Source organism: Lissotriton helveticus, chromosome 1_1 (genome assembly GCF_964261635.1).
Source record: "Lissotriton helveticus chromosome 1_1, aLisHel1.1, whole genome shotgun sequence".
NCBI lineage: Eukaryota > Metazoa > Chordata > Amphibia > Caudata > Salamandridae > Lissotriton > Lissotriton helveticus.
The window spans coordinates 2,087,679,194-2,087,693,816 of NC_136057.1; the positions used below are offsets into that span (position 1 = coordinate 2,087,679,194).

The 14,623-nt window shown below is 41.5% G+C and overlaps 1 protein-coding gene across 5 annotated transcripts in view; it reads left to right on the plus strand.

The window, feature by feature from the left end:
• The window catches only part of SSX2IP (SSX family member 2 interacting protein), a 472,212-nt gene that overhangs the window by 274,590 nt on the left and 182,999 nt on the right, over positions 1-14,623 (plus strand). For all 5 annotated transcript variants that reach the window (XM_078645587.1, XM_078645605.1, XM_078645619.1 and 2 more), the window contains exon 9: positions 1,314-1,464. In XM_078645587.1, the coding sequence (XP_078501713.1) occupies positions 1,314-1,464 (151 nt within the window). The remainder of the gene's footprint in view (positions 1-1,313; positions 1,465-14,623) is intronic.

A 14,623-nucleotide genomic window follows, 5' to 3' on the forward strand; every position in this document is an offset into this window, starting at 1 on the left:
GGTATTGCGCAGCCAAGACCAAGTCCTGGAGCAGACCGAGAGTGTCTACAAGCACTGAGCGGTCTGAAGGGAGAGGGATTAGACTCTGTTAAGTGATGTGACCTGTACTTTGTGATGCCAGTAAACAGAACCTGTCATGTGCATACGTGCTGCGTCCGTGATCTGTGTCACGGCTTGAGAAGTGGGAAAGTCGAGGATTGCGTGGTGCTTGGTTTAGCCTACCAGCAGTCCCTGGGCAAGGGTTCTTGAAAGTAAAGTAATGGGTATCCTAGGCCATTAAAGTAGCCCCCCTCACTCCCCCACCTCCCCCCGCCCCCAGTCCAGCAAAAGCACGGAGCGTTTATTCAGGTGTGGTCTACAAAACACACAAGAGTAACAGTTAAAACCTTATGGTGAAAAAGCAAAACACCATAAATACTGATGGCACTCTCGCCCCTCCTTGTAGCAGCCCAGAATCAGACCTACAAGCAATCAGCAAAGACAATACGTATGGTCGACAGTTGAAATTGGTGAGTATGCGATATTGTGGATCAGCAAAAGGACGAGTGCAGGAGTTAGTTCGTGGATGAGTACATGCATGAATGCAAAGATGAGCAAAAGCAGGGGTGAGAGATTGAGTCGTGTTTGGGATGAGTGCTTGTGGGTTGATACACCTTGCTGCTTAGAAGCAAGACCTGTTTGTTTTGCTATTGCACATTCATAATAAAACTGTACCACGTTTATTATTGGTGCTTTGTCCTTGCATGTTTACAGATTTCGTATTGGCCCAAAAGACAGAACCGCTTCTTAGGGTGCTGAAAAACTTACCTACTTAGTGAAATGCTGGTCATTAATTGTATTACTTAACCTTCTAAATGTATTTAAAGATTTACACTGGACTTAAATAATATGAAGTTCAACTGCTACAAAATTAAACCTTCTTCCATTGTATGCCTTTTATTCGGACGATGTTGAAATCTTTATTATGTTTGTGTGGCAGTTTTGTTACCATAAAAAGTATTGATATTGACATGGTTATACTCTTGCTTCACTACACCAATCTTTAGTTAGATCGAAGTTAATTTCAGATTAAATCACACTCGGACTAATATAGCAATAGTAGTTCTACTTTGAAATCTTTGTGATCGCACGACTATCAACATACACTTAACTTTTGCAAGTAACCGTTTCATGTTTTGTTCTGCCTTAATTTTATTGTTTAACAATAAAGTTTGTTCTAAATTCCAAAGTGAAACTATCTTCTTTATGTTAAAAAAATCCACACCCTTAAGATCCGGAAAGACAGAAGAATCTTTGTATTTTTCCTTATTCAGGGCCTTTCAGATATTGAAGATGATGCTGGTGATTGCAGTAAGGAGAACCTATCAGAACTTTCTTGCGACACTGTCAGAGAACAACTTACCAACAGTATTAGGCAACAGTGGAGAATCCTAAAAAATCACGTGGAAAAATTAGACAATCAAGGTAAATGCACGGAATAAAAGTTTCATATTACCAGATTGTTACTAAATGTTAGTCTTTGCATCTTGCCCATTACTGTATTCATATACTAATCTGTGTGTGTGTATATATATAACTTTGGTGTAGTTTGACCAATCTGCATGATGTTTTCACAAAAGTGTCAAGGTCCGTTCCATTGTTATGGAAAGTTTGGGGTTGATCCATGCAGTGGGGACCGAGAATTTGGGGCGCTAAATAAGGTTGCATTTGTAATGTTAATTCCTATAGGAACCTTTAGCCACACCTACAACCCGAACCACTGAACGGACTTGCACCAAATTTGGCAGGGAGGTAGATGTCAGTTCAAGGAAGTGCCTTTTGCCTATTTGGTGTAAATCCATTCAGTAGTTGAGAAATTTAAGTTTAAGAGTTAAAGTGATATCTCTGGCAGTGGATATTTCGCAAAGGTTTAGCGATGAACTGCAAATGCATGCGCCAACGGGAATGCTCTAACTGGATGGACGCACTCTGCATAGAAAGTTGCCAGTGCCATTTTATCTATCTGGGACCGTTCCAGGCGCTGATAATTTGTGTGAAAGCCCACATAAGGGGTCAGGGTAGAGATAATCTGACCACATGGTAGAGAAATAGGGGTGTCAGTGACACAAGTTGTGTGTCCAAAAGAATTTTTTTTTTTATTGCGCGCGATATTTACGACGAATCCCCAACCGCCAGCGCGGCCTCCCGGAGTACAATCGTGGGGACATTGCGACTATCCGTGTCATCGTGAATATTGGTCGAAATATAATAAAATACATCAGTGAATCATTATTATGCATTGTTATAGAGATGTTTTATAGAGTTATTTACTGTGGTTAGAATTAATTATATAGTTATCATTTTTTATGAGGTGGTTGCTATTGAATTCCTTCTTTTGCTTTCTGCTTTGCGACGTAACCGCAGGGAGCGAGATTAATGACGTCATCACGATCTCCAGCCTTACCGCGAAAACAGAAAATTGTTTTTAGAGATGGTGGTTCTAGAAATGCACTGGAAAAACAGGAGTTTGAAGTGTACGGTAATAAACCCTTAGTGTGTAAAATACTGTAGTATGTGTGGATATATGTGTTTTAGGCTTTATGGAAAAGGTGTGATTATCATGGTTCATGACATCAACACGACGTCCAGAATCACCGCAAAAATGGAAGATGGGTCTTTGGATATTAAAGAAGTGTAGGACAAATCATTTGTTTAAACACGTTTTTAAAGAAGTATGGATATAGTAATATGTGTAGAGTAAAGTTCAGAATGATTTTTTTTTAACGTATTATTTTTGGATGTCTTGGTGGTCATTGAATGTCTGCTTTTGTTTTTCGTTTTCACCACGTGTCGGCGGAGATCGCAATTTCCCAGCGTCATTGTGGTCCCCGGAGTCACTGCAAAAAGATAAAATAGGTTTTAGAGATGTTTTTTTATAGAAACTCTCGAAAAACATGACTTCAGAGAATACTGTAAGAAACCCCTAGTGTGTAAAATACTGTGGTATGTGTTTTTTACATATTATGGAAAAGAAGCGATCGTCGCAGTAACAGATTTGCAATGTCCTGAGTAACAGCAAAAATGGAAAATAGGTTTGAAAGATGGATTTTAAAGAGACTTGATACAAAAGCATGAGTTTAAACTTGTTTTTAAAGAATTATATATATAGTAATATGTGTAGGGTAGTGTTCAGAATGGATTTTTTTTACATATTATTTTGGGATGTTTGGTGGTCATTGAATGTCTGCTTTGTTTTACATTTTCGCGATGTGACCGCGAGGATGTCACTAATATTACAAATTTTAAGAATAAAAAACAATACTTATTAATCTACTGAAGAAAATTCAAGCTTATAAAAAGCCTCTTATAAAGCCATTTTAAATACAAATCACTGAAAAAAAACAAAGGGACTTTATGGTTAGACTGACATTTCACTCGTACAAACCAGAGAAATTCAGCAGTTATAACTCATACCCCGCAATGCACTGGTTATGACCTCTCATATTACAGGAGACCACATCCCATAATTTGCGCACCACCTTCAATTTACTATAATTCATGCACCTCCGTACATAATCTCATCACCTCACTCGCCACACTATATTAACTATAACTCGCCACTCTACCATACACTGGGTTTTCAAAAATTCAAAAATAATGTAATTTAGGATGGTATACTTTTTGTTATGAATGCTATGATTTCACATGCTAGGAGTCATGTACTATGCATGGGTATAACTAGTACATGGAAAAGGTGTAATATAGTCTGGTGAGTGAGATGACGACTGTACACAGAGGTACGCAACTTATAGTAAATTGAAGGTGGCATCAAATTCAAGTTATACCTATAACTTGAAAATTTCTAATGTTATTATAGAAAAACTTTATTGTTCCTAGCTATAATGTATCCTTAACCTTTAGTTTTTTTCATTGAATTTAAATGGTTTGTATTGTTTAATAAAAATGTGTTTCAAATCTAAGGGATTATTAGGATGGCGGGCGGACTTCCTCCTGTGGAATGTGACCTGCCCGCCATAGGTGCAGGGGTCCTATTGCAGAGATTAGAATGTGCCCGCCACACTGGCAGGCGCATCCGGCATACCTGACATCGCAGCGGGCGGTGCGCTCAGCACTGCCCGCCACAATGCCAGGAAGGCATGTTGTGCACTTCCATGCACAACATGGCAGGCACTGTGCGGTGCCTGCCATGTTGTGCATTGAACTGCAGGGGGGGGGGTACCATAGGTACCCCCCCATGTGCACCCCCAGAGTACCTGGGGGCCTGCAAAGGGCCCCCGCAGGCAGACTCCACATGCCTTTCCTTGGTGGCAATGGCACCACAGAAAGGCATGTCCCAGCACACATTCTAATATGGCTGGAGGTGTCTAACAGACACCGCCACCATATTGAACCACACACTTTTTTACATTGTTTAAAAAAAAAAAGGTACATATAAAGAAAAAGAAATGTAATTACCCCTGTTTGTCTTAGATAGTGCCACTGTACTCTGTGAATTTTGTTTTAAAAGGTATAATTTTCCCGTACATATTACCACTATAGGGAAAAGTTCTAAAGCTAATACTTATCGGTTCCTAAGTCCTTAACCCAGAACACAGGGAAAGTGGTTTTAAAACATGTCTGCCTTTAACTTTTATAAAGGCAGTCAGCCAATCGCATATTGGCTTGTCTTTGCTATGTACCACAGTAGTTTCATGAAATTTCATGAAACTACTATGGTCACAGAAATCACTAACTTTAAATGTCTTATAACGTGAAAAAGAGTTACCCTACTTCCCTGTAATACCAGAACGGATAATCTGCAAACCATAGTCTATAATCCTGCCACATTGCATGGAAGTCAGACTGGGCATTTGGCTGCTATGTTTGAGTACCAAGTCTATGGAAATGCATTGGTGGCGATTTTTTCTTTGCGCCACCTTCACCAATCAATGTGAAACTTTGTGTTTCTGCCAATGTAGAAAAAGGAATGTCTGCAGATTTTTGGGAGCTTTGTTGATCGGGTGCTAAGTTATTAATGCTAAAAAAAATTGTGGGAATTCTTTTCTTTGTATTTATAGTAGGGTTGCCAAAGTGGCTACGACCACTCTGTAAATATATATATATATATATATTCACTGAAAAAACCATAGGTTATAGACCATATATAGTTAGGAATTAGCATTTAAAAAACCTTATTTTACTCACACAAAACCATTGAAATTCCATATATAGTTAGTTGCAGTAACTATATATCGCGCACCCGCAATCCACTGCTGATCATGTCACATATTACATCATTCATGACATGGTCAGTGACATCACTGATGACATCATCTAGTGTCTGTGTGTTTTTGTAAAGTTTAAATATGTTTTACATATTGAAGAATGAGTGGATGTATGGAAGACTGAGTGTGTGTGTGGCTGGCTGGGAGGTGTGTGACTGTGCATATCAATGTGTACTTGTATCAGTGATTGTATAAGAGAGTAAGTATGTGTTAGTTTATGTGTGAAAAGTATGGTGTTCTGTGTTTAACTGTATAGATGAGGAAATCGAAGTGTGATTGATTCTTCACAGGACTGACTAGGTGTATGAGTGCATATGATAGTGTTGTAATAATGAGTGACTGTATTTATGAGTGATTGTATGGGTGAATGAGTGAATGTGTGTGTAGACGTAGGAATCAGTGAGTGCGTATGTAGTAACTGGTATTGGTGTGTCATGATGTCATCACTGATGTCATTTGAGATGTCATCAGTGATGTCATCAGTGATGTCATTTGAGATGTCATCAGTGATGTCATCAGTGATGTCACTGACCATGTCATGAATGATGTAATATGTGACATGATCAGCAGTGGATTGCGGGTGCGCGATATATAGTTACTGCAACTAACTATATATGGAATTTCAATGGTTTTGTGTGAGTAAAATAAGGTTTTTTAAATGCTAATTCCTAACTATATATGGTCTATAACCTATGGTTTTTTCAGTGAATTTTCAAGGTTTTGTAAATGCTAATTCCTAACTATATATGGTCTATAACCTATGGTTTTTTCAGTGAATTTCATAGGTTTTTTAATAGCAAATCTTTATAAAAATAATACATTTTAAATCTAATTTTATATTTTATAATTTTTTTATTTTTTTTTAATATTATTTTTAGTGCGCTCCCGGGGCGCGGACAGGTGAACGCACGGGTAAGCGCAATCTGGCGGCGCGCCCCGAGGCGCGTACTAATGCGCGTCCCGGAAGCGCTATTGTCGAGAACGAAAACAACATCGTGACGTATCGCGTAGCCGCCACGCCTTGCGTCATAAGACACGTATCGCGTAGCCGCGAGATGCGTCTTATGACGCACCGCGTAAGCGCACCCGGAAGCGCATACGATCGCGCAACGTAAGCGCCCCGATGCGCTTACGATACACGCCCGGGACGCGCCCCGGGCGCGTAGCGTAAGCGCGTCAAACCATGTGACTTTAAAATAACACTTTTCATTGGTTCAGAACTTTTTTTTTTCCAAATTGTGTGAAACCCACCCATTTCTCTCACTATTGCTTTGTACTTGGAGAGAGCAAGAGCTGTTGTGTCTACTCTATCTCCTACTTTTCTGATCTCCAGCAATGGCTGCAAGAGAGTCATCCAGCAGTGATTCAGAGGGATTTTTGGATGAGGACCCTCCTCAGCAAAAGAAAAAAACCCATTTCATTTGGAAATTTTACGACATCCCAGAAGGACAGAAAAAAGTGAACGCTCCCAAAGTAACATGCAAAATATGTGGGAGTAGTTTATCCAGAGGCAATCCTCTGAAAAAATATAGTTTTGGCAATGCCAATTTGATCCGGCATGTCAAAAGAAGACACCCTAACAACTTTGCCAGGGAGAGTGTCAGAGAGCTGGCACGGAATGTACCAACAGATGGCGGCAGCACCTCCACTGGTGGAGCAACACCTTCGGGACCACCCCGTGGAAGAATGATCCCTAACATTCAGCCGGTGTTTGCGGGCATCAAATTTTTGTGCGCAGAGTGTGACGAACTGCTCTGCTATGGGGAGCAGAGTGTTGAACTGATTGCCCTAAAGAAACAGCAACACCGCTGCTCTTCCAGTCCCTAAATTTTCAATTTTTTTTGCTCCTGTTGAGCAGTTTTGGAATCCTTGTTTTTGTTTTTCCCTTGAAAAAAATACAAAAAAAATATAAAATTGTTTTAAAAAGTCTAAAAAAATATAAAACAAAAAAAACAAAAAAAAAATATATATAAAACAACAAAATGAAAAAAAAAGTTCTTTTCAGAACTACCTCCAATTTTTAAAAAGAAGCTTTATTTTTTTTAAAGTCTGTCATTTTTAATCTCCATGGTACGCTCCCCCGTACGCTCCCCGGTGCGCGTACCGGGCGCTCACCCCCGCGAAAATCGAATTTTTTTTTATTTTTTTTTTCACCCGCGGGAGCCTTTTATGGCCCCCACATGTAACCTAGGGGGTCAGGGGGTGTGTACCCTGCCCCCTCTTGCTCATTTCCCCCTTTGATTTTTGCCACCTCTTGTGTCTCAATCCTACCGAGACACAAGATGGCGGCCGCTGCGGACTGTTTCGAATGTTTATAGACACCCGAGAACCAATCAGCTTGCCGTGCGCAGATCGCGTGGCGCGCCTGGAGCGCTCCCCTGTACGCGTACGTGGGAGCGCTCCAGGCGCGGCTCTAGATATATATCTTTTTTTGAACGTTAATTTCTCAAAATCCACTGGAGCACATATATTGAGACCTACAAAAGGCACATCGGGCTACCAGTCCCTACAAATTTGCCAAGTTTCGTGCAAATCCATTCAGCCGTTCGGGCTAAAAATGAGGCTAACCGCCCTATGGAAAACTCAATGTTAAAAACACGTTTTGGGACCCCCCTTTTTTCTCGGCCCCCCCTGGACCAACTCCCCCCAAATTTCCAGTGGCTGCTCAGAAACAAAATGTTCCATTTTGCTGAAAATTTCAGCCAATTCCGTCCACAAACGCCAAAGTTATTAGACATAGAATTTTCAAAAATCCCATAGGGAAAAAATCCTAACTATATATACCTACTGGCGACCGCCAGTAGGTAATATATATATATATATATATATATATATATATATATTTCCAATTGCAACCTGGAATGGCTAGTTTGCGCTATCTGCAGGGATCTTCTGTGTGTATATGTGTATACATATATATATATACATCAACAAAGGTTACAGGGTTGTTAGTTCGGTTCAAATTTCACTTATGTGAGTAGCTGTGTGAGTGGCTATATTAGTAAATGAGTGGGTGTGGGTGGGTGAGTGGATGTGTGAGTGGGTGTCTGAATGGGTGTATGGGGGTGACTGGGTGAGTGGATGTGGGAGTGCTTGTATGGATGTGTGGGTGGGTATGTGAGTGAGTGAATTTATTACCGGTCCAGGGAGGACCTGACTCGGCAGTTCGGGCTGGACTGTTCCCACAAGGAATAGGGTCAAGACTGTTTTGCATATGGCTGGGTCCAAACTGGGGTGGTGTGGTGACCAAAAGAATGATTGATTAAACCCAGATCCTTGTGACTGGGGGTGAATGTTTGATTGTCCAGCATTCCGTCCATCAATTGTCTTTTGCATATGTCACCCTTGAATGAGTGTCAGGCCCTGTTTTGAATTAAGAAGCAAACCTCAAAGTGAGGATAGACATTCGATGCTTGTTTAATTGGATAGCCGAGTATCCAATAAGGACACAATTCTAACCGTTTCCTCTCTGTATCAGGTATTAGGCAAATAATACCCTTCACTGAGCGTTAGGCACGAGGGCGTCAATATTTGTGTTCTTAATGTTGGTCGTATTGTTATCGCATTATGACTGTATTTACACGGTTTCCACTCTGGTCGGCTTACATGTGCAAACATTCCCTCTGTGGTCTGTGCATTAGACTAACCATGCACTTGACCTAACATTAGGCATGGAAAGGTTAGTGTCCATGTTTCAAGTCTTTCTATTGGTTGATTTGTTATCCATTCAGGACATCAGATATACTGTTTCCTCTCTGATCGGCTTAACATGCATAAACATTTTCCAATTGGTTAATTTGTTATCCAATTAGGATGTGACTTGCGCTGTTTCCTTTCTGGTCGACTTAATACTCCTACATTGTTTCTTGTTTTATCTGGTGCCTATGGTTTGACGCTTGTGGATATTACAGATTGAAGTTTTTTTTCAAGTTTCTGTACCCTGATTTCTGACCTATCTCGACATACAAGTGGTTTGCCATTAGATGTCCGCTTCATTCTATCAGACTCTTCAAATCCGTGGTTTCCTTTCTGGTCTGAAAAGAGCTAGTGGATATCCGTGTGGTGACTGATTGGGTTGTTCACATTTTTGGGCAATATGGGTGGTCCGATTATTGCTCAAATATGGGGAAGTGATGTTCAACAATACCCTAGAGGGTTCTGTGTGGAAGGTACAACGCAGCCCTCTTTCAATACATGCAGGTCAGTGGAGTTTGGCCCCATGATTTCTTGCACCATCCGCAAGTGGATTAAGTCCGTGACAAGAGAATGGTAGTGGGGGGACGGATTTTCTTTAGTTTTGAAAGGACTGAGCCTGGCTACTTTGGGGTACTTTAATCTATTGAGATACTTGGTCTCTGCTGTGTTCTAATAGTGGACGTATGAGTTATATGCACAGGCCAGTGGTGATTGGTTTTGCGATTGTTGCTACCATTGAGAGGGTATAGTTAGGCATAAGGAAACGGCAGTGGGTAGATAACAATCTTTATCTTGAAGAACTCTAGACTAATTAATGCTGGGCTATATTATTCTCTAATGACATGTATTCTCCACCAGAACCCTGGTTTTGTGATGATCTTAGTAGCAAATATACCAGCAGGGCAGAGGTCTGACAGCACTCCTTCACAATTTTCTCTTCTCGGAGATCCTATTCAAGGAAACACAACCGTATTTTTATGTATACTTAGGAGGATGAATCAAATACGTGAGTGGGGTCACAAGGTTGGGTACTTAATTGGTAATAATTATGATTTGACATAGTTGTTTGAAATGGGAACCACTATTTTAATTTTCCATATTGTTTACAGATTACTATGGGGAGAATAGCATGTGGGATTCCTATAAATGACATGACTTTTGTCGAATCAAATTTGTAACAAATATGAGATTCTTCAGGTTTCGATGGTCATGTAATTAATGCTTATTATACTAACTAATGGATGAACGTAAGGATACTTTTTTCCGCTTGATGAGATTACAAACATGATCTACATTGTCTAATAGTATCAATTGATAGAGTATGAAAACTGTCATCCTGGAAATTTACATTTAATAGATTAAATATTTTGGTTGTGTATTTGATTTTATGTTATTATCCTGTTCTTGATAATGTTCTGTTTTATTGTGAAGGGAATTTGATGAATCATTTGTATTTTGATATTGTGAAACTAGATTTTTTTTCTGTTTTATTATTTATATGTGTATTTTATTCTTTTTGTTTTCAGTCCCAATGAATTCCTTTGTGTGGGGACGATACACTTTGACTGGGCTGATGTTGGATGATTATAAAAAGAATATTGATATTTTTTTTTGGCTTGAAACACTATCTCCGGGCTCTCGCGTTATTGGATTTCTAAGGAGAACTATATTTTAATGTGATATGGCTCAAGAAACGGGCCAATGCTAAGCTTAATTTAGAACATTCAAATGAATTTCTCTGGTCTTCTCAAGCACTCCCTTTTAAGGATGGGTGACTATATGGGGAGCCCTGTCTTTGAAATTCATAAAGTCTATAAAAGGCATTATTGCTGTAGCTGTGTCCTAGAACATCACTGGCCTCCTCCACCGTCTTTCTGGTCAGACTTCCAGGTGATTGTCCTTGGTCCCTCCTAGCTTCGTAGCGATGTTCCCTATTCTGACTTTGGTTGTTATGGTCCTCATACTCCTGGAGGTGCTGGTTCTGGTTATCCTGGTCATAGTCCTCTATTTTGTCTGGTTGTAGTCCTTCCCTCTAGAGCAGGGGTCTTCAAACTGTGGGGCACGACCCCCAGGGGGGCTGTGGAGAGATACAAAGGGGGTCGCGCATTCCCAGTCACACTTCTGCCGAGACCTTCAGCCCCCCACTTCCCCCGTCTTGTGTCTCAGCCCGGGCTGCTGCAGTGCAACTCGAGCTGCTGGGCAGTGTCTGGAGTCTTATCTTTGGCAGGCCCGGGTTTTTCACGGGTCTTTAAAGACCATTTGCATATTTACATGCCTTTGCAAACTGGTTAAAGAGGCTTAGTTTTTTTTCTGGTTCCAGTACCCCCTGGGCCCACACTCTGCCTATTCCTTACATTTGTATTTTACATTTACTGCTGTAGTGTGAGAATGCATTTCATGAAAAGGAATATAAAGTAGGGTTGCCAAAAGGAAAAATGCCTGCCATGTGTGATTTAAAGAGCATGCAAAGACCACCTCTTGACACTAAATAGACTTATAAATAAAAAGTATGTATTCATTCGTTATGTTACTTTTCTGTCTTTGTTCTCTTTAATTAGGCAACCCTAGCCCACAATTAAGTGCTTTCTATTTATATTTGCTGTTCGAAGTATGCACCGATATGTGCTGAAAATACAGCTTTAGGTGACTGCTTATTTTTGTACCGACTGGGCTATCGATATAATGAGCTGGCAACCCTAACCATAGGACTGGAAGTTTGTTGCAGGATCAGCACATTTATTTCCTCAACCCTCGATCCCTGATTAATGCCATAATAGCAGTAGTTTAACTTAGATCGTAACTCCTACGCCGCCGTCAATAACATGCTGAGTTACTCCAAGTGTCTGGGAATGCACCCTGCTTTCAGACCACTCACTCCTCAATCTCGCTCTTCACTTTCACGCTCACCCTGCACTCACAGCAATCACAATGCACTCACACTGATCACCATGCACTCACATCATTCATCTGCTCACTCTGCACTCACATTGATCACTCTGCACTTACAATGCACTTGCGCTGTTCACCCTATACCTCACCCTGCAGTCACACGAGCACACCTCTCACCCTACACTCATGTGACACTTCACTCACCTGTCCCCCTCACTGCTCAATTTGCAACTCACTCAGACAAGCTCATCACTAATCATACATTCATTCATCCCATTCTGAGCTTCCATCCGCACCCAAATTCATACGGCCACCTCACTCACCCTGCAGTCCCTTCTCTTACCCTACTCTCACACTGTTGCATCGCTCTCCACGCACTCACATGGGCACTCTTGTCACGCTCACAATGCAGAGGGTTAAAGTGCCTGCTACAAAGAATATGTACCATGCAGATCACAGAAATTAGTGTGAGTAAACTATGAGTAGCGCTATAAAAAATGAAATGTTTGTCAGAAAGGTGCTACAGAGAGATGAGGTGCATTGTTGGTGAGTGGTAATGAGGAAATTCATGGAGGAGGAGGAAACTGGGTGGGGCACCAAAAAGACTGTTCACTGTGTGCAACCAGTGCTAGGGCCAGCCCTGGCTGGGAGTGTTAGCCCTCAACCCCCTTCCCTCACCTCCCTTCAGAAGCTCTGGTCTAGTGGCTCCCCTGCTTCTGCCTATTCTTTGCATTTGTAGTGCGCTACTGTTACCAAAAGATGTCCTTGGGCTAATAACCATCTGCTGCCTGAAGGCAAATGAGAAACACACAGAAGGAGAACCAGCCAAATGGGGTAACCTACAGAGCATAGAGCCAAGTGTTTATATCTTCCTAAAGGATAATAGATTCTTGGTGGAGTAAAGCAAAGGAGGGTGAAAGCTCCATAACTGCGCGGCTGCACCAACACAGCGAGACACACAACTCATGCCTTCTTGAAATAGGGACCAATAAGCAGAGTGGCACAGGCAGAGAGGAGCATACAGGTCCGCCAGTGTGCTCGGCGAGGAGAGATGAGGATGACAGAGAACAGCAAGGGAGTGAAAGAATTCAATTGAAGAGGTCCGGGATGAGAATTGTCGAAGAGAAGTGTGGACACACAAGAAGTGAGTGTGAGCCACAGGTGAGGGCTTCTGTTAGAACAAAGGGGAGAAGTGAAAGATGAATGGGGGGACTGGAGAGGTGTCGGATACAAATAGACGAAATTTGAATGGAGAGACAAGGTGAGTGAGAAGTGCTGAGGGGCACGGGAGGTGACGGGCCAGAGAGGCCATGAGATAAATGCAAGAGTGTTCGAGGTGAGGGTAGTGAAAAGACCGAATCGCAAGAGGTGATTAAAGGTGAAGCGAGAGGTTGAATGGGGAGAGTTCAGAAGTTGTAAAAAGGGGTGAAAGAAAATGGCCTGCGAAGGGAGATAGGGATCCAGGGTTGGGAGAGGAGAGAGCAATGGAAGGAAGGGAGGAGGTGAGAGGAAAGCTGCATGGGTAAACTGCTTAACTCTGCACAAAACCGCCAGGGTTTTAAAGGACCCCTGCTTCTCCCTGCCAGGGCCAGGTGAGCTTCTAATGTGGCAGTAGGTATTGCTGCGGAGTGGTAGGCCCTTCACAGAGGTTGACTAGAAATCTTTCTGATGTCAATTGCTGTATTTTGATTATAAACTGGCACTGATTGGGTGAAATCTTTCCTCGGTGTTACTGTGTGTTAAAAATGTCAAAATAATGAGGCAATGCTATTCCAAAATACACGGCATCACATAACATTTACATTTTTTCCCCACACAATTTAGTCAAGCCTATCGCGTAATTTGGTCCTCACCTGCCTCATAATTCCAGTAGACCTGCCTACAGGTTTAGACATTTTTGTCCGGAGGGGGGGTCCTTATGCCTCAGAATGTTGACTTTGTGGTCTCTGCATCCAAATGTTTTAGGACCTCTGCTTTAGAGGAAGCTAGATTTGACATGGGTAAAACGATAATAGATTGAAAAAGTGGATTGAGAGACCGGCAGGGAAGGAGAGGAAACATTTTAATGGTTAGAGGGATACATGCAAGTCCAAAATGAGTCGAGATTGAGGAAAAAACACATGGGGTACAAAGTTGACATGTAGTTAGTGTGAAAAGGATGGAGCAGAGGAAAATGCAGGGGACTAGGGCGTGGAGAGCCGGCATGTTCTTTGGCTAAGGTGTATGTACTAATTATTTTGCACAATGTACTGGACGGATTTCCTTCCAACTATGATGTCCTTTCACTTAATAATACCAAATTTCTATATTTATTTTGTGTCAAAACAATGTATATATTTTGATCTATAATCTACGTGACCTGTTCTTCAGTAGTAAGACGGAATCGCTGGTGACAACAGCCAGGCGGCATTTCAAAACACCTGAAACCTTGGGTGTATCCCGTATCACATTTTTGAAAGGGGCCTCTCGTCCTCTGCAACCAGCCCTGCTATTAATCACATTAAGGGGAAGAAAAAGGTGTGCCACAAACAAACTTGAGGACAGCCTCCTTTGCAAAATGGTCTCTTAACCACTGAACTCCCCTGCAACAAAATCCAATAGCACAAAGTGTATTATTGTCTGCACCCCCTTGGTGATCATTGGATGAGGGTCTTCATGATACTCTGCTAAAGTTTGAGATACATGAGGTAGTGAGCTGTGAACAAGAGGACATTAGGAATGTTGCGACGGAGGAAACTAGGTGCCTGTGGCCTCACAATGAAAGCAGCAATTTT